We start from the raw sequence: 20,333 nt of genomic DNA, 5'->3' as shown, positions 1-20,333 counted from the left end.
TAAAACAAAGACTCTCCTGGCTTAACACCGGATGGCCGCCTCCAATCCAAAGCTTTGACAGCTTCTCAGCATCAAAGGTGGTGGTCTTCAGGGCTTTCCCCCACAGCAACTCAACTCAATTAAATATCTTTTCCCTTTCATCGCAGGTTCAATTGTCCTTTAACACCTCTTCCAAATAAAAAAACCTTTCATGTTTTCTACTTTGCCTCTACTTTTGGGTCAATGAACCCCGTTTACTTATGCAGCCCTATATAAATGTTCCTTGGCACCTGTGATTAATAATTTTAGCTGATTGGCTGAGATCATTAAACTTCTTTCCACACCACATGGTAATATATGTGGTGGTTGAATTAATGCTGATTGTCCTGGCCATTTCCAGCCATGGCCCTAAACCACTCATTTACTGGCTCTCTAATCTGCAAATCCAAGGGTGCTATTTCCTGCTACCAGCATCACCAACATTGCCAGATTAAGCAATTTTGTTCTGTCTCCAGATCAAAGTTCTGTCCTGAAGCTTCTTTAAACTGTTACAGACCCATACAACTTCAATACCATGCAAATACTCATCCTAAATGGATAATACCCAACACAAGGTATCTTAAGTGTCTGAAATAGTGATCCAACAGACTATGATATCAGTGTCTTTTGACAAGTGATAACCTTGCCATTTCAAGCCTCCAGCAGTGATTGCATCCACATGGATAATTCCGTTACTTTTACACAGGTTCTAAAGAGTCCATGGAGCTATATTCCCAACTAAAGTATTTGCCGGGCCACATACAGACTAAAATTGGCTAAAAATTGTTCTTTTATCTTTTAATATCTATTGTAAAAACCTTGGAAAGGAGAATGTGACAATATTGTTGGTTATGATTTCACAGCAAATGATGCACTATTAATAAATTACTCAGAGAAACTTGCATCTGTTGAGTTTTAACTAATTACTAAAGTTATGTAATATTTACATGCATCAACTGTTCAGATGAACCATAAAAATAGTTTTGTTAAGTGAATAGAACCGTCAAAATTCAATTCCTTTTGCGCTGCAGCAGTGATTAAATAATTTTAGCTGCAAGGATAATGGTTTCAAGACTTCTCCATTGGGAATTCCCTTCAAATATGAACAAATCTCTGTGAAGCCCTAGTCCTAAAGCTGAGAGTTTCAACAACCCAGTGTGATTTCTGCATATTATGTATTTTGTTAGCATCGAAACAAAAACATTGTGCTGGGGTGAAATTGATGGTACTTCAACAGAAATCCAGATTTGCCTGGCAATCCTTCAATCGCCAAAGGTTTTTCATGCAGCTTTTATGTTAGGAGAAAACTTTGGAACATAGATTACTCATAGTTTATCCCAGGTGTGCAACTTATGACATGAATAATTATTATTGCTAATTGTGATTAATAGTAAAAAATGTTACATTGAGCTGTTGCAGCAGAAAAAAGACATATTTATATCCATGCCTTTAATGTAATATAGCGGCCAATATGGTGTTTTACAGGAGAGCAAAAGAATCAGAAATATGCTAAAAATTGTGGCTAATCAATTCTGGTTGTGAATTATTTGCAAACAAAATAGTTAAATGGATTACCCTGTTGTTGCTACTGTTATTACTCAAATTAGCAGGTATTTCGATTTTTAAAACGCATGCAGACTTCAATTCCCAAAACTTGTCAAATCTCAGGACTGATACAATTTGATTTTAAAACACAATGAAATCAGTGTTAGGCCACAAAGCATAATCAAGGACTTCAAGCGTCCCAGACATACTCTCTTTCATCTTCTTCCATTAGGGAAAAGATACAAATTCTGAAGTCACGTACCAACCAACTCAGGAACAGCTTCTTCTGTGCTGCCAACAGACATTTAAATGGACCTACCATATATTAAGATGATCTTTCTCTACACCCTACCTGTAACTGCCACTTTATTCTGCACCCTATCCTTTCCTTCTCCCCTATGTATTCTATGAATGGTATGTTTTTGTCTGTATCACACGCAAGAAACAATACTTTCCATTGAATCCCAATGCATGTGACAATAATAAATCAAATACTCTTTTTGACGAAAGGTGGTACTGGAATCTTAATTAGATTATATGCTAGCATGCGAGAGGAGATGGGTGACGATCTTCACACACACCATCCACAAGGATGAAATTTAAATGTTAAAAGAGGTGAGAATTATTTTACTCCTTTCTTAAAGTTACAGAGCCAATGCTGGGAATGGTTCGGGACAAATCCAAATACATTAATTGCTGGTAACAAAAAAATCCGAATTCAAAATCTAACAGAATCCAATTCCACGACAACACAAAGCTGACAAGATGATGCATTGCACCCGATCCGGGCTTGAGCTAAACCAAAGAGCTGAGAAGGGAAATCCCTGAGCCCTGAAAAAGGCAGAGCTGTAATCTGGAGGCGAGCCAATAATGAGTGAGCAGAGGCTGGGTTGGGATTGCCGCAGCTGATGTGGTTTATTGAAGCAGTGCGGCCAGACCACCATCACCATCTTCACCTGATCGGCAGCGGGGGAAAGGCTCCTGTCGGGCGGCGGCGGCGGCGGCGGCGGGCCCGGGGCTGAGCGAGGGGGGAGGCGGACGGCAGCGGGTGAGGCGGACCCGCGCGGGGGGGGGGGGGGGGGGGGGTGACGCGGCTGCGGAGCCCCGGTTCTCGGCTCCACGCTCTGGGCAACATGGCGGCGGCGGCGGAACAGATGGAAATCCTGATGATTGTCAGAAAAATCGCCTCGATTTGTATCATGGTGAGTGCGAGCGACAACCCCATCACCCCCACATCCCTCTCCCCCCCCCATCACCCCCCCCCACATCCCTCTCCCCCATCACCCCCACATCCCTCTCCCCCCATCACCCCCACATCCCTCTCCCCCCATCACCCCCACATCCCTCTCCCCCCATCACCCCCACATCCCTCTCCCCCCATCACCCCCACATCCCTCTCCCCCCATCACCCCCACATCCCTCTCCCCCCCATCACCCCCACATCCCTCTCCCCCCCATCACCCCCCCACATCCCTCTCCCCCCATCACCCCCACATCCCTCTCCCCCATCACCCCCACATCCCTCTCCCCCATCACCCCCACATCCCTCTCCCCCCCCATCACCCCCCACATCCCTCTCCCCCATCCCTCACCCCCACACCTCCCCCCATCACCCCCACATCCCACCTCCCCCCATCACCCCCACCCTCTCCCCCCCCACTCTCCCCCCCATCACCCCCACACCCTCTCCCCCCCTCACCCCCCCACATCCCTCCCCCCCCCTCACCCCCCCCCACATCCCTCTCCCCTCCCCCTCACCCCCCCCACATCCCTCTCCCCCCCCTCACCCCCCCCCCACATCCCTCTCCCCCCCACATCCCTCTCCCCCCCACATCCCTCTCCCCCCCACATCCCTCTCCCCCCCACATCCCTCTCCCCCCATCACCCCCACATCCCTCTCCCCCCATCACCCCCACATCCCTCTCCCCCCATCACCCCCACATCCCTCTCCCCCCATCACCCCCACATCCCTCTCCCCCCATCACCCCCACATCCCTCTCCCCCCATCACCCCCACATCCCTCTCCCCCCATCACCCCCACATCCCTCTCCCCCCCTCACCCCCCCGACATCCCTCTCCCCCCATCACCCCCACATCCCTCTCCCCCCCCTCACCCCCCCCACATCCCTCTCCCCCCCCCCACATCCCTCTCCCCCCCCTCACCCCCCCCCCACATCCCTCTCCCCCCCACATCCCTCTCCCCCCCACATCCCTCTCCCCCCCACATCCCTCTCCCCCCCACATCCCTCTCCCCCCCCACATCCCTCTCCCCCCCACATCCCTCTCCCCCCCACATCCCTCTCCCCCCCACATCCCTCTCCCCCCCACATCTCTCTCCCCCCCTCACCCCCCCCACATCCCTCTCACCCCCATCACCCCCCCCACATCCCTCTCCTCCCTCGCCCCCCCCACATCCCTCTCCTCCCTCGCCCCCCCCACATCCCTCTCCTCCCTCGCCCCCCCCACATCCCTCTCCTCCCTCGCCCCCCCCACATCCCTCTCCTCCCTCGCCCCCCCCACATCCCTCTCCTCCCTCGCCCCCCCCACATCCCCCCCCCCTCCCTCATCCCCCCCCCTCCCTCATCCCCCCCCCTCCCTCATCCCCCCCCTCCCTCATCCCCCCCCCTCCCTCATCCCCCCCCTCCCTCATCCCCCCCCTCCCTCATCCCCCCCCCCTCCCTCATCCCCCCCCTCCCTCATCCCCCCCCCCTCCCTCATCCCCCCCCCTCCCTCATCCCCCCCCCCCCTCATCCCCCCCCCCTCCCTCATCGTGTAAGCGTTCTCCAAGGCATGACACATGTCCACGCAGAATTGCTGATCAGAGACAAGTTCTGCACACGTGTGGACAGCCTCAACCACGATCTTGGGTTCGTGTCACTATCTGTAACCCCCACGACTTGCCCGGGCTTGCAAAATCTCACTAACTGTCCTGGCTGGAGACAATACACATCTCTTTAACCTGTGCTTAACCATCTCTCCACTCACATTGTCTGTACCTTTGAGACTTGATTACTTGCAGAGACTCGCCTCCCAATCGTTATTTTGTAAATTGAGTTTGTGTCTTTATATGCCCTGTTTGTGAACTGAAATCCCACTCTCCTGACGAAGGAGCATCTAGTGCTCTGAAAGCTAGTGGCTTTTGCTACCAAATAAACCTGTTGCACTTTAACTGGGTGTTGAGACTTTTTACTATCTTTGGCCATAGATGACAGAGGGTAGCAATCGAGGGGTTCTTTTCTGAATGGAAAGCTGTGATTAGCAGTGTTTCACAGGGATCATAGAAACCCTACAATGCAGAAAGAGGCTGTTTGGCCCATCGGGTCTGCACCAACCACAATCCCACCCAGGCCCTACCCCCATATCCCTATATATTTACCCGCTAATCCCTCTAACCTACACATCACAGGATCAGTTCTGGGACTTTGTTCGTAATGTATATATAAATGATTTGGAGGAAAATGTAGTTGGTCTGATTAGTAAGTTTGTAGGTGACACAAAAATTGGTGGAGTTACAGATAGTGAAGAGGCTTGTCAGAGGATCTAGCAAGATAGAGACTGGTTGGAGACTTGGGCGGAGAAATGGCAGATGACATTTCATCTGGGCTAGTGTGGGTCATTGCATTTTGGAAGATCCAACGCATGTAGGAATTATACAGGAAATAGTAGATCCCTTCGGCATATTGATAAGCAGAGAGACCTGGGCGTACGTGTCCATTGATCACTGAAAGTGGTATTGCAGGTGGATAAGGTAGTCAAGAAAGCATATGGCATACTTGCCTTCGTTGGTCGGGACATTGAGTATAAAAGTTGGTAGGTCGTGCTGCAGCTGTACAGGACCTTAGTTAGGCCTCATTTGGAATATGGTGTATAGTTCTGCTTGCCGCACTACCTGAGGAATGTGGATGCTTTGGAGAGCGTACAGAAGAGGTTTACCAGGATGTTGCCTGGCTATTAGATATGAGGAGAGGTTGGAAATACTTGATTTGTTCTCACTGGAATGACCTCTGAAAGAGGTTTACAGGATTATGATGAGCATGGATAGAGTGGCTGGTCAGATGCTCTTTCCCAGGATAGAAACGTGACGTACTAGGGGACGTAGGTTTAAGGTGCGTGAAGAAAAGTGTAGAAAAGATGTGTGAGGCAAGTTTTTTTTTATAGAGTGTGGTGAATGTCTGGAACGCACTGCCTGAGGAGGCGGTGGGAGCAGGTACAATAGCAGCATTTAAGGAGCATCTAGCCAAATGCATGAATGGAAGAATACGGATTCCATAAGTACATGCAGTTTTAGTTTAGGCAGGTAGCATGATGGGTGCAGACTTGGAGGGCCGAAGGGCCTGTTCCTGTGCTGTACACTCTTTGTTCTTTGCATTATATAATACCTTTTGATATGGAAAATTCAGGAATTCATCTCAATGGTGTGATGTTTGATTTCTGTTTGCTTAGTATTGTATGTTAAATTTCTTAACTCTAAATACAACCACGTGTACAGTAAAAGATTTGACTTGTTGCTGACAATTTTTATGTATGTTTTGTAAATAGAACTTGTCAGTAATTTTAAATTATTTATAGATGAACTTGCAGTGATATTGACATAAATTTTATCACAATGGAATCTTGTCCCAAAGAGAGATGAAAACCTGCTAATCAGTATACAGTTGTTGCAAATTGCATAAAAATAAAATAAAAGTTGCTATAAAATTGAATCCTATTCTGAATAACACCACCATTGGATTTAGTCACTTCTGTAAATGTTCATTGGATGGTTGCCATTAATCAATGCCATATAAAGAATAAAAAAAGCAGTGGGCAATTACAGATGCTAATACTGTCACTGAGACCTGCTGTCTCAGCACAGATTTGAAATCTAATCTGGGATCCTTTCTCTTCCATATCTGCTAAAAGGCAAATTCGTGATCATAGTCCTGAATAAAAGAGGCTGATTCAACATCTGTAGATGTCTTTTTATTGCTAATTCTCTCATGATATGCAAGCATTATAGGTGAGGGCAGGGTTATTAATCATAACGAATTGCCCTTAAGGTGGGGGTGAGCAGCCATTTTGAACAGCTGCAGTTTATGATTTATGTATATCCATAGCGCTGTTAGGAAGGGAATTCCAAATTTCTGATCCAGTGACATTGAAGGAATAGCTATATAGTTCCAAATCAGGATGGCATGTGGCTTGGAGGGGCTGGTGTTACCAAGCGTCTGCCACTTTGCTCCCTCCAATGTTAGATGTCATGGGTTTTGAAGGTGAAGGAGACTTGGCAAGTGTAGTGTGTCTTAAAGGTTGCGCACTATGCTGGTGGTGACAGGAGCGATGTTTAAAGTGGAGTTTGGGGTGCTGAGCAAACGATTTGTTTTGTTGTGAATGATGTTCAGCTTCTACGTTACTGCAATTGCAGTCATCCAGGTGCGTGGAGAATATTCCATCACACTTCTAGAAGGTTTAAAGTTTATTTTATTAGTCAAAAGTAGGCTTAGATTCACACTGCAATGAAATTACTGTAAAAATCCCCTAGTCATCACACTCCCGTGTCTGTTCGGGTATACTGAGGGAGAATCTATCTAACCTGCACATCTTTGGACTGTGGGAGGAAACTGCACCACTTGGAGTAAACCCACGCAGACACGGGGAGAATGTGCAAACTCTACAGACAGTGACCCAAGCCAAGAATTGAACCCAGGTCCCTGGCACTGAGGTAACAGTGCCATCTGTAAAGTGGTTATTGGGCTTCTTTTGAGCCAGCGACCTAAGGGTGTCAGTTTGAATCCTCCACTCTACCAGCTGAGTGATCGAAGGGGAGCACCTCTGACTTGTAGGTGGAGAGCTTTGCAGAGTCAAGTGAATTACCTGCTGCAAGCAATCAGTCTCTGATTTGCTTTGTAGGCACAATATTTATATGGCTGGTCCCGTTAAATTTCTGCTCAGTGGTAACCCAAGATGTTGATGGGGTTTTAACCATCTGTTGAAATCAAAGGTTAGATTCTCTCCAAATCCAGGTTTTCACATGTTTGAGCATGGTTTAGTGTCTGAGGAGTCATAATGGTATTGAACATTGTGCAGTCATCAGTGAACATCCCTATGTCTGACCCAATGATGGAAGGAAGATCATTGAAGCAGCTGAAGATGGTTTGGGTTAGGACACTGCCCTGAGGAACCCCTGCAGCGATGTCCTGATCCTGAGTCATTTGACCTCCAACACTAGCAGCCCCTTTCCTTTTGCGCTAGGTAAGACTCCAACCAGTGAGAAATTTGTCCTGATTGCCAATGACTTAAATTTCACTAAAGCTCCTTGATGCCACACTTGATTAGATGGTAACTTGATGTCAAGGACAGTCTACTTGATTAGCACCACATACATTCCCTTCACCACCCCAATGTCCAGTAGCAGAAGCATGTACTATCTACGAGATGCACTGCGGCAATTCACCAAAGTTCCTTAGCTAGCACTTTCTAAACCCGTGACCACTTCCTTCTAGAAGGACAAGGGCAGTAGATACATAGGAACACCATCACCTGCAAGTTCCCCTCCAAACCATTCACCATCCTGACTTGGAAATATATCGCCATTCCTCTGAAGTCTCTGTCAAAATCCTGGAATTTCCCTCCAACGGCATTGTGGATCAACCCATAACATGGATTGCAGCGTTTCAAGAAGGCAGCTCACCACCACCTTCTCAAGGGCCACTAGGAATAGGCAGTAAATTCTAGTCAGCCAGCGACGTCCATGGCTATGAATGTATTAAAAAATCACTCTCACCTCATTTCTAGAGTTTTTTTTTGTCCGTATTTAGGTCATGCCTGTAATGATATCAGGAGCCAAATGGTTCAGGCTGAACTCAAATTGAACGTTGGTGAACAGGTTGTTGTTGTATAAATGCTGCTTGACAGCATTGACAAATGTATCTTCCATCACTTTGCTGCTGATTGAGAGCATTTTGGGTAGTAACTGAACAGGATTTGTCCCGCTTTTAGTGAATAGGACACGACTGGGCAATTTTCCACTTTGTTGGACTGATGTCAATAGTTAGCTGTACCGGAACACCTTAGCCAGGAGTGAATTCTGAAGCACGCCTTCAGTACTGCAGGTGGGATACTGTCAGTGCCCATAAATCTTGCAATACCCAATACCTTCAATTGCTGCATGATATCATGTGGAGTGAATTGAATTAATTGAAGACTGATTCCTGTGATGCTGGGGACTTCAGGAGGAAACCAAGACACTTTGCACTTTTGGATGAAGATGGTTCTAGATGCTTCAGTCTTATCTTTTGCACTGATATGCTGCTCCCCCCCCATCATCAAGAGTGGAGGAGTTTGTAGGACACACTTCTCTGATTATTTCACTGTTCACCATCATTCATGACGACTGGATGTGGCAGAGCTTTGATCTGATATGTTTGAGATTACAACTCTTATCGCATGCTTTTTCTGCTACATTCATTTAGTCCTCTTATAGGTTTTTACGTATCCCTGGTGCTTGCTCCAGACGTGCTCTCCTGCACTTTTCTTTGAACCAGAGTTTATTTTCCTTTCTTGATGACAATGGTAGAGTGAGAGCTATGTTATTTTCTGAAGAGTATAGATGTGCAGGATAATGTGGAGAAGCTGTGTGGAGTCAGTTTAACTGCTGTTGCAGAACTTTGCAGATAAGTGTTCACCGTGGATAATTCTGCAGTGAAGTAAACAGTAAGCTTTATTTATGTTACATCTACTTAAACAGTACTTGCAGTTAAATAACAAAATTCGCACTGATTCAATTTAAATCTGCAAGTACAAAGCAAACTGCTTATTCAGCACTTCAAAGGGAAGAAGAGCAGAGCAGGGGAATTATGATGCTGCAGAACATAAACATAAGAGTTTTATAAGCCTAAAAGAGGCCTTTCAGCCCATTGTGTCTGTGCCAGCCTTCAAACATCTATCTAAATCCAATTTTCCACCACTTGGTCTGTAGCCTTGTATGCTACAGTGTTTCAAGTGTTGTTCGTATGTAATGTGTATTGAGAATAATAACAGGATGGAGTTGAGTGAAAATTAGTTTCTCAAACAGTATCTGGGGCTGGATTTTGACCATTGAAGTGGTCAAGTCTGAAAATTGAGCTCTCTGGGACTTTGCCCCAGTAGTGTTAAAAGGTTGTGAGGCCCTCTGGTCCTCTCAGCCACTCCTCATGCTCCCTTCATGCCCATTCCATTGCTCCTTTGCACCCTCCATTTCCCTCTTGCATTACTATGCTCACTTACCCAGTATGGACTATAGAACAAACTTGCCACATAATATCAAGGGCAAGTTTTGAAATGAACTTTTTAAAAAGACCCATTCGAAAATCTACTTTGAAAAAGGCTGCTCTTACAAACCAGTAATTCAGACAGAGCCATTATAGTATCAATAACAGAAGCTTTATCTCACTTCAGACTTCTTTAATATTGTCCAAATGAATCATAGAATCCCTATATTGCAGGAGGAGGCCATTCAGTCCATCGAGCCTGCACCAATGACAATCCCACTGAGGCCCTATCCTCGTAACCCCAAATATTTTACTCACTAATCCCCCTTAAGTGCCTCGCCCTTCCTTCTCCCATCCTTGGTACCACTACTGTGGGAGGAAACAGGAACTCCCAGAGGAAACCCTCGCAGATTTGGGGAGAATGTGCAAACTCCACAGTCACCATTGGTGGGAATTGAACCCAGGTCCCTGCTGTTGTCAGGCAGCAGTGCTAACCATCATGAGCCCAAATCATAGAATACAATCCCTAAAACATCAATCAAATCTTCTATTTTCACTAATACAAACGGAATTTGACTTGACTAGTAGATTAGTGTTTTAAGGCGTGCCAATTTGCAAAATTTTGAATTGTATTATTCCTTATTACAAGAGCTTTGAAAGCAGTAACATTTAATTAAGTTCCTGTTGCTCATAATTATGACAGAATGAATCGCTGATATTAAACCAGTTTTCATTTAATCAAGTAAGGCACTAAACATCTGGTGTTTTAAGAAAGTGAGCAATTAAATACTCATAAATGCTTAAGCCTTAGTGCTTTTGGATAAAAGGAATTTCCGCCTCTGAGCTACCTACAGTTAGGTTTCCAAGGCAGAGAACATACTGTTGAAACAAGCTCTAGATATTACAGCAAAATCATTCACAAAGCAAAAGTAAATCTGTGAAATTATTCAAAATACTAATAAATAGTTATTAGTGTTAAAAATTTGTCCAAAAGAAATTGTTTGTTCGTTGCCCTGTTTGACAGTGTGTGACTGGTGCGAAATGGGTGGCATCAGAACAGCTGCTTGTCTTGCACAGTACCTGATATTTAATTCCATTGACTGCAATGGAACTGAAAAGGTGGCGTTGAATACAGCCAGCAGCCACTTAATACTGCCCAAGTTTCGTTTCTATTTTTTTTTATATATACCAGGAAAAATTGCGAAAACTGAATGTTTTCATTCCACCATAGATATAACATTTAAAATGCTGAATTATTCTTTGCATCTGACATTGCATCCCTTCCTATTTAACAATTCTCATTCCTTGTGGTCCTATTTTCAAACCTTTAGCTTTTTTATTGTAATTTTTCCAATGGCTGGTTGCGTGATTGGTGAAAACCTGTTTTTCCATGCTAATTAGGGATAGCTTTTTGATATTGGTCACAAGTGAAGACCAAAAGTTATCCTTTATTCATTGGAGTACTAAACACTCTTATTCTGCTCAAATTACTTGTCTGCTTGCAGAAGTGTCACTCAATTTATAGCACTATTTTAACATCAGTTTCAAAAGTCTGCATATAAGAATTGCAAAGTTAATTGCCCAGGGTGTGTCTTCCTTACCTCTAACTCTGCTTGGAAGCCATTGCACTATACTGTTCGTGCCCAAGTTGTTGGATGAAGTGGCTTCATTTTGAGGTAATTAAGTAGGAGTGGAGCGGCAAATCCAATTTTTGTTGCTATTCCACAGAAGTTTTGGGTTAAAGTTTCAGTTTCTTGCTTGAAGCCTTCATGTTATTATATAGAATGTGGTAACATTGCATTGCTGGAAGGTTGTTTGGATTTCCAGTAGTTGTTGCTGAACGGACCTTTTCAATGTGTGCATCTTTCAGATGTTTGTACAGTTGCCAAGCTCTTGTCATTCTTTAAGGTCATTTATTGATTTCAATGTGCTTCAGCTCAAGCATTACTTCCTCACTGAAGTATTAAGGAAATTGGAACCAGGTCCTTTCGATGCTTGCATGTATCGTTGTTTAACTCAAGAGGTTGAGCGTGTGTACGTATGAACAACAGTACTGTATAACAAGGAGATACAATATTTCTGTTCAGTATCTTTCTATATTCCATAGGTTAACTTGAGCATTATATGTAAATAACATTAATTTTCCTCCCTCCTTTATGTTGCTCCTTATTTTTATTTTGTAAGCACCTTTTCTAAGCACACTATATTGTCAAACAGGGCAATGAACAAGCAAATTGCTTTTGGACTTTTATCCTCTTGTACAGGATGCTGCTTCTGTCCATCCTTAGTCAAGGTGCTTATGGATAGAGGTAAAAGTTGGAAACTAAATTTGTTGGAATAGACCTGCAACTCCACCCTGACACATTTCATTGATACACAAGTGTACTGTGCTCCTAAATTACTTAACAGATTTTTGCCCGTTTAACTGTTTTTACAATTTTGATCAAGTCACCTGGTGACTGGATCAGTTATTGATCTCACGTTTAAATTACACATAGCCAAAATAACAAACTGCATGTATGCTTGAATTGGATTTCCAGACTCAATATTGGTGTGATTGTGGCAACCTTGAATATTGTCAAAATTTTGAAAGGACGGTACATTTCACTCAATATTGAAGTAAATTCTTCTCCATCACCTGCTCTGAACATTTCTATTTAGGGCAGCATGGTGGCACAGTGGTTAGCACTGCTGCCTCACAGCGCCAGGGACCGGGTTTGACTCCCAGCTTGGGTCACTGTCTGTGCGGAGTTTGCACGTTCTCTCTGTGTCTGAGTGGGTTTCCTCTCGGTGCTCAAGTTTCCTCCCACAGTCTGAAAGACATGCTAGTTAAGTGCATTGACCGAACAGGTGCCAGAGTTGGTGACGAGGGGAATTTCACTAACTTCATTGCAGTGTTAATGTAAGCCTTGCTTGTGACTAATAACCTTTAACTTTACTCTTTGTGGGGACTTGATCTCTCATTTGAATTATTGCAGTATTTATTAGAGATGGTTTTAAGATAATCTGTTAATTCTAGTGAATGCCCATCAACCTCTGTGAGAGATTCCTAGAAGTATTGACTGACCTTGGGGAGCCCCCAATCCCAACTGTTTCCCAAGGGAATCAGTGTTATTGCTTCAGAAAGCATTTTATTGGTGTGGCAACAGCAGTAATGATCTAATAAGTACAAACATAGAGGAATCTGTTAGCCCACAGACAGACTTTTGCTCACCACAAAACTTTGCTGGCATGTGTTTTATAGTTGAAATTTAATTAGGAAATGTCCTAGTCTTTTGAAAAAACAAATGAGATCTTAAAGGAACATTCATCTTTCAAGGTAGAAATACTGTGTGTTAGAGTTTGTAACAAAGTTGTATTTAAAGTTTTAAAATTTGCTGGACCTATCACAACATGGTTTCAATTTTGTATTGCTTGATGCTGTAGAGTGACTTTCTGAAGCTCCCTTCCTAGCTCCTTTTCATAATTTTTTTGTTTCTTTCTCTTTTACCAGTCAAGTAAGTTTCTTCTATTTAAAATGCTGTTGATGCTTCCATCTTCTCTTTTTACTCAGTGGCTTCTAAGAATTATTCCAGTGCACCTGCCCTAATGTTAGCCACTTTTCAACTTCTGCATTGTAATAGATCACTTATTCCTCTCTGCCGCCTTCTGCTTCTGTTGGGCTATTTCTCCTTCTGTGACCCTGTCCTGCTCCTAGGTCCCAAACTCCATTTCCCACCCACAATGTGGAGTTGCCGGTGTTGGACTGGGGTAGGCACAGTAAGTAGCCTCAGAACACCATGTTAAAGTCCAACAGGTTTATTTGGTAACACGAACTTTAGGAGTGCTGCTCCTTCATCAGGAGCTGCGCTCCTAAAGCTCGTGCTACCAAATAAACCTGTTGGACTTTAACATGGTGTTGTGAGACTGCTTACTGTTCCCATCCTCTCTCACACGGTCTGTTTTTACTGGTTTGTATTCTAAAGCCAACTCCTTTCTTCTCCTTGTGTACTTTTGGAACTGCAAAAGCTGGATATTCTAACCAATGTTCTAACTTAAAACTAAAGAAAATGCACGTTTCCAGGGCTTTCTACTGACAGAAAGATTTGTGTAAGCTATGTTACAAATCCAATAATTTTGAAATATTGATACTTGTGATAATTGCACCATTTGTTTCCCTGTCAAATTTGTGGTGTATAAATATAACATTTTGTCATACCTCCTCTGCAATGTATGAATTATTCATTCAGTACCCCAACCCATTGACCGAAAATGTAATAAAAACATGGATCTGTGAGGTATGCAAACTAGTTCATCAAATCTCCCCCACATTCCATTTCTGTAGGTCAACATAGCTCTTTCAAAATGTAGTATTTAATGAAGTGCCAAGTATGTTGGCCAACATACAAAAATAAGTACTTCACTACTATTGCCCAAACAACTAGCGAAAAATTAAATCTTTATTTTCTGAACACTTTGAATTAATTGAACCATGCCCATTTTGTATCATTTGTTGCCTCAAGTCTAAAGTGGCAAAAAAATCAGGTGATACAGACCAGCAGCCGGATTAATTATTTTAAACAACCAAATTCTCTTGTTTTGTAAGTGCATATATCTGAAATGTCTATGTTGGATAGTTACTTAATTGAATTTAGTTCGAAGTTGGTGCAACGGTGATTTGAAAATGACACATTTTTAAAAAGCTGCTTACAAAACGTTTGAAGATACTTAGCAGGGCGTCATTGCTGCAATAAATGGATTTCAAAATCATTGAATTCAATATTCAACATTGAGCTTGGAATATAAAGTAGCTGAGATTTGTATTGCTCACTGAAGTAGTTTTCCAGTGTAAAAATAGTGGTCTACCAGTGAGATTAGCTTTGTACGCTGACTTGCCACAGTATTTTAATGGAAGTGAAACACCTTGCAGATGACCAATTTCAAACTCAAAGAATAGACATTTCATTGGACTAAGGTGTCAGTTTCACAGGTTGCAAATGTGTGTATCCTGGGATTGAGAACCGGCTTTGGAGTGCGAGTATGTTCTAAACGTTTGTGACGGCTGTGCACTTGATTATGCACTCATTGTTAGGTGCAATATAGCTGCCACACTAAATCTAGCATATGTTATAGGGGTAATGGAAGTGAAGCTTCTCTTTTCAATTCTGAAATTCGTCCTGGTAATGACTAGGGGTTGCTCTTCTTGTCATAGGAGCATAGGAATTAGTAGACAATTCAGCCCTTGAACCTGATTCAATGATCTGCATTTCTTTTTTTTTGAGCCATTGCCATTCACAGAGTTGGCAGCATACACAACTCCACTTAAGCACTTAACTATTGCTTAACTGATGCTAATTGACATTAGCAGAACTTTTTGCCCTTCACTCAGGAGAAAGATTTTCCAGTTCCTGCAGCAAAAGTGCTGCAGTGGCAGGAAGTTGAACTGCATGGAGCTGCCTGAGACTAAGTCAAGGAAACAGGAGACCCAGGCCAATGTCAGGGATTCCAAGGTGGTGAGGATAAGGAAGGCCTGGGGTTAATAGGGAGACTGTTAGGGGATAGGCTAGAAGGGAACAGAGAACCGGAGCTCAAGCGGAGGATGCCCCCAGTCAGGTTAGTCTGCACATAAAACTTACGACAATGCAGAAAATAGTCAATAAGTGGCCACTTAGGGACCTCAATTGGGATAAAGGCGGACTTCCCTTCTGAGACCTTGTTGCCCCAGCATAAAATTGCTTTGAAGTTGGAGTAGGTGAGGAACACCCCCCCCCCCCCCCCCCCAAAACCCCTCTCTCTTTCATGCACATGCATACACCCCTGCCACCCACTAGATCAAGAGGAGGGGAGCATAAAATTCTGGCCAATATGCTCTTGGCTGATCTGGCTGTGGAATCAACCCCACTTTGCCGTCTGTCATCCATAACCCTGAACTTCCTTGTCTGTCAAAAATCCTGCCTTAAATAAATTTAACAACCTAGTCTCCATTGCTTTCTGGGGAAAGAAAATTCAAAATGCTGATGACCCTTTGAGGGAAAAAAAATTCTCAAATTCCATCTTAAGTGGTGGAAATATTCTTGAAATGCATCCCCTGGTTCTAATCTCTCCCATAAATGGAAACATTGTCCTGGTATCTACCCTGTCAAGTCCGCTCAGAATCTTATGTTCCAATAAGATCATCTTACATTCTTCTCAACTCTAGTGGCTTTGGCCCAGACTGTTCAGTCTTTCTTCATAAGGTAAACCCCTGGCCCAAGGAATGAGTTGAGTTTATCTTCTCTGAACTGCTTTAAATGCAGCTGTATGCTTTTTTCAAATAGAGATCAAAACGTACACAGTATTCTAGATGTGGTCCTGTCCAGACTTTACATTTTTTTGATATACAATTGTGTACATTTACTGCAGCAAGTGCTAGACTATCTAATTTCTTTCAAATGTTTTAGAGCCCTTTGATAGAATCATAGAATGGAATTGCTTTTTTATGTGAAAATATCTTGGCTTGTTTCAGAAGTATTATGTTAATGTTGCACAAGAGTATAATTTCTTGTTTTGAGATTCTTAAGATGACCTCTCCTTTGTTTTCTGTTTTTAGGGCGCCAATGCCTCTGCTTTGGAGAAAGAGATTGGGCCAGAACAGTTTCCCGTAAATGAACATTATTTTGGCTTGGTCAATGTGAGTTATTGCTGATAGTTTTTGAGGCAGTGTTAAGACTTTATCTATTTCCAAATAAATTTGAATCCTGTTTTTAAGGCTTATTTTTCTTTTAAAACATTGAAATTGTGTTGGAACAAATGATGCCTACACCACAAGAACGAAAGCAAACTGGTAAAAGTGTATATTCTGGAATAATGAGAGGCATGTTGCTGAAACCTTTCACGTTGCAAACGCAAGAATGTCTAATTTCTGTACGGTCTGCAAGTCTCCAGTTGATCATTGGGATGTATGGGCCACTCATTTGGCTTTGGACTGGCAATGGAATTTGTGCGTGATGTTGCTCTGTTGTGTAGTCCGAATGTCTTTTTGGCCTAACAGTGCATCCTTTCGGATGAAGGGACTGCTCCTGTCACCACTATTAGTAGCTGCTTTAACCTTTTGTTCAAATGTTTTAAATGCTTTGCTTTTCTAGGTAATTTGAGGTAGACCAGTCAGATTTCCGGTCTGAACATGGCATCTTTGGCTCATGTGTGTTTGTGCAATACAAAGCAATCACTGATCTGTGCAGGATAACTTTGATGCACTCTATTTCTGTCTTAAGCTCGCAAGGTGAGCAAATAGCTTTATTTACAAGAATTCAATTCAGGCCAATCTTGTAGTGCGTGGAGTTTTACAAATCCCAACATGTATACTGACCGATGAAGGTAGATAGACAGAAGTGAAACAAAAACACTAGTGGATTTCTCAGTTAAGATATTGAGGAATAGAGTGCATAAGACTGCTCAATCTCAAACTGAGAATGGAATGTGGAATGGAACTCATTAAGATTTGGAAAGAAATCCTTATGCCCAACAGGGTGGGAGGCTAAGGCTCATTCCATCAAAAACATATTTCTCATGGAAACCAACATGTTAGCATTTGTGGACCTAGACAAGATCCCATGGCTACACCATCTATTTAAGCAAGTGAACCATACAATTGAACAACACTAATATGAATTTCCTGCAAGTGTGATGCCAGATTTGTGGGCACTGCATTCCAACGGTTGATGAAATCACACAACATGTTCCTCTAGCTGTTCGTATGAGGCAGAGTGTGAACCATACTCAACAGTGCTGAATGAAAACAAAAATGTACTGTTAGGTGTGGTTCAGCAACATCCTGGGGGTTACTATGGACCAGCCATAAAAATATTGTGGATACAAGAGTAGGTCACAAACTGACAATTTTGTGTTGAGTAACTTGCCTCTTGACTCCAAAGACTATCCACCATCTACAAGACACAAGTCAGAAGTGTGATGGAATACTCTCCACTTGCCTGGATGAGTGCATCTCCAACAACACTGTCTTGATACCATCCAGGACAAAGCATCCCATTTCTTTGAACCCATTCACATCTTTAAAGTATTCACTCCTTTCAGTGGCAGCATTGTGTACCAAATACAAGATACACTGCAACAGCTCTCTAAACCTCCTTTGACAGCATGTTCCAAACTTGCGACCTCTAACATCTCCAAGGACATGTAAACACCAGCCCTCCAAGCCGCACCCATCCTGACATGGAACTATATCGATGTTTCTTCGCTGCTGCTGGGTCAAAATCACAGATCTCCATTTCTAACAGTGGAGTGGGTGAACCTACATCAGTGGTGCTTGTAATACGGTTCATTGATACTTCCTAAATGTGACATATATTCGCACACAGGGACCCATCCACTGCAAAAAAAAAAAATTCAAGCTGTGCAATTTTCTAAATTACCCAGAAACATGGGGACTCTATTGTTCTGTTTCCTACTCCACGGCAACGCCTTGGCAATCGAAGTCAACTTGCTAGCCGATTAGCACGTTTTTTTCCTGTGGTATAAATTGTTGTGATCTTTTGAAATTAGGCATTCTGTTCTGTCCTGACGAGTACAAGATGAAAAGCTTTAGCAGTATGTTTCTCAGCAATATTCAAGTTCTGCACCAGCAGCAGTTGATTTGAAAGAACATCAAATATGGAAATTCAAATACAAATCTAGCAGTGGGAGAAGCCCTTTGATATATCATATCCATGCATAGAAATTACAATTATGTAGGCTGCTAAAACATATTAACAATGATATCCTTATACTGTTTGCCAACTTTTTATGGCAGCTGTGGCTAAAGGAGGTGTTTCAGTTGACTTAAAACTATGTTTTTTTTTGTTTAAATGGCAAATACAGCTGAGGTCCTGCTTTTCTTGAGCTTAGTAGTATGAATCAGCCTACTTTAATGTAACTTGAAAGTATCATTAGCTGATCAACAATGAGAAAGATGGATGTTGTTTCATATTCCTTATTGTGCATTTTTGACTTTTCTTTTCTACTGTGCTAGTTCGGCAATACTTGCTATTGCAATTCAGTTTTACAAGCACTTTACTTCTGTCGGCCATTTCGGGAAAAGGTTTTGGCATATAAAGTGCAGCCCAGGAAGAAGGAAAATCTACTCACGTGCCTATCTGACCTCTTTAATAGTATAGCAACACAGAAAAAGAAAGTTGGTGTGATACCACCCAAGAAATTCATTTCAAGATTAAGAAAAGAAAACGGTAATGTGGATATTTTTTACTGTTTGTCTATAATACAAAGCCAGTGTTGCAGTTAAGTTTTGATTTTATCGAAATAACCTGTACTTAGAATCACATTTATGTTGCGTTAAGGTAAATTTTAGCATGTAGTGGAAATAATTGTTAAAATATTTTGCTCTAACTTTTGAATTTGGACTGGATATCATTAAGAGTCAGCATTCTGGTTTATTTTATTGTACCAAGGTCAGTTGTGTCTATATAGCTGAGAATGTAATCTATCTTAATTTCAAAATTTATCTCTTTAAATACTGAGGCAGATTTTAACTATATTCCTGGATAGCCTACTTAATTTTACATGAATTCCGTAAGTGGAATCCATCATTTAGACGGGAAAGAAGATTGCTAATGAAGGGAGATTGTTTAAAGCTTTCCAATGATTTCACTTGTTCTAGTAGATGCATAGCTCTATTTTATCATGACCAGTGAATTTTGCTTCTATATCATTTGAAAAAGTTAATGTGATAGTGGCATTGCAATTTAAATCCAATTGACAGATTTCCTCAGTTTACTTAGTTGGGCTATCTCCCTTCATTATGCTGGTTTGCATGGCACTGCAACACCATATAATTGGTAAATTATTTTTGCAGCTAATAGAAATTCTGCACAATTACTAATTTTTTATGGGGAGGGAGTGGGGGGACAAATTCCCTTTTCATTACTGAAGCCAAAAAGAGAGAGAGTCTGAATGTTATTGAGGAAATTGGGCATTAATTAAAATGTAGTGCATATTAATTTGTGACTGGTCAGAGTTGTTGACAACTCTTGTTGATGTTTCAGAATTATTTGATAATTATATGCAGCAAGACGCACATGAGTTTCTGAACTACCTTTTAAACACGATTGCTGATCTATTACAAGAGGAAAAGAAACAGGAGAAACAGAATGGCAAGCTGCAGAATGGCAATGTGGAAAATGAGGAAAGTGATAAAACAGAGCCAACCTGGGTGCACGAACTATTTCAAGGAACGTTAACAAATGAAACAAGATGTCTTAATTGTGAAACTGTGAGTTTCAAAGGAAAGTGTTGAAAACTATAAATTAGTAAATACTGCATTGGCTAATGGTGCTAAACAAGGACAGCCTTTCATGCCCTGTTTGTTATAGAGAATCCCACAATTGTGTTGTTTCTCGCATTGCTGAATCTGCTGCAACTATGTTGAATGTTACAGCTTTCTCAATCTGACTGGGACTTTCCATATACCAGCGAGGCTTTAGAGTAGCACGCTTCAGCAAAAGTAGCCTGAGATGAAATGGGAAGTGTTACAGATGGAACTTCTTTAACATTGGGAATGGTCTGACGTAA

General features: G+C 42.5%; 1 protein-coding gene across 1 annotated transcript in view; it reads left to right on the top strand.

Annotated features, from left to right (window-relative positions):
- Window positions 1–2,670: 2,670 nt before the first annotated feature.
- The window catches only part of LOC145342648 (ubiquitin carboxyl-terminal hydrolase 12-like), a 35,267-nt gene continuing 17,604 nt past the window's right edge, over window positions 2,671–20,333 (top strand). The window contains exons 1-4 of the mRNA XM_080188195.1: window positions 2,671–2,765; window positions 16,360–16,440; window positions 18,778–18,991; window positions 19,808–20,034. Of these exons, the coding sequence (XP_080044321.1) occupies window positions 2,697–2,765; window positions 16,360–16,440; window positions 18,778–18,991; window positions 19,808–20,034 (591 nt within the window). The 5' untranslated portion in view covers window positions 2,671–2,696. The remainder of the gene's footprint in view (window positions 2,766–16,359; window positions 16,441–18,777; window positions 18,992–19,807; window positions 20,035–20,333) is intronic.

This window comes from Carcharhinus amblyrhynchos, chromosome 4, assembly GCF_965287045.1.
Source record: "Carcharhinus amblyrhynchos chromosome 4, sCarAmb.v2.hapA, whole genome shotgun sequence".
Lineage (NCBI taxonomy): Eukaryota > Metazoa > Chordata > Chondrichthyes > Carcharhiniformes > Carcharhinidae > Carcharhinus > Carcharhinus amblyrhynchos.
Note: the sequence above shows the minus strand (reverse complement) of the source record. Positions and strands in the feature narration are given on the sequence as shown.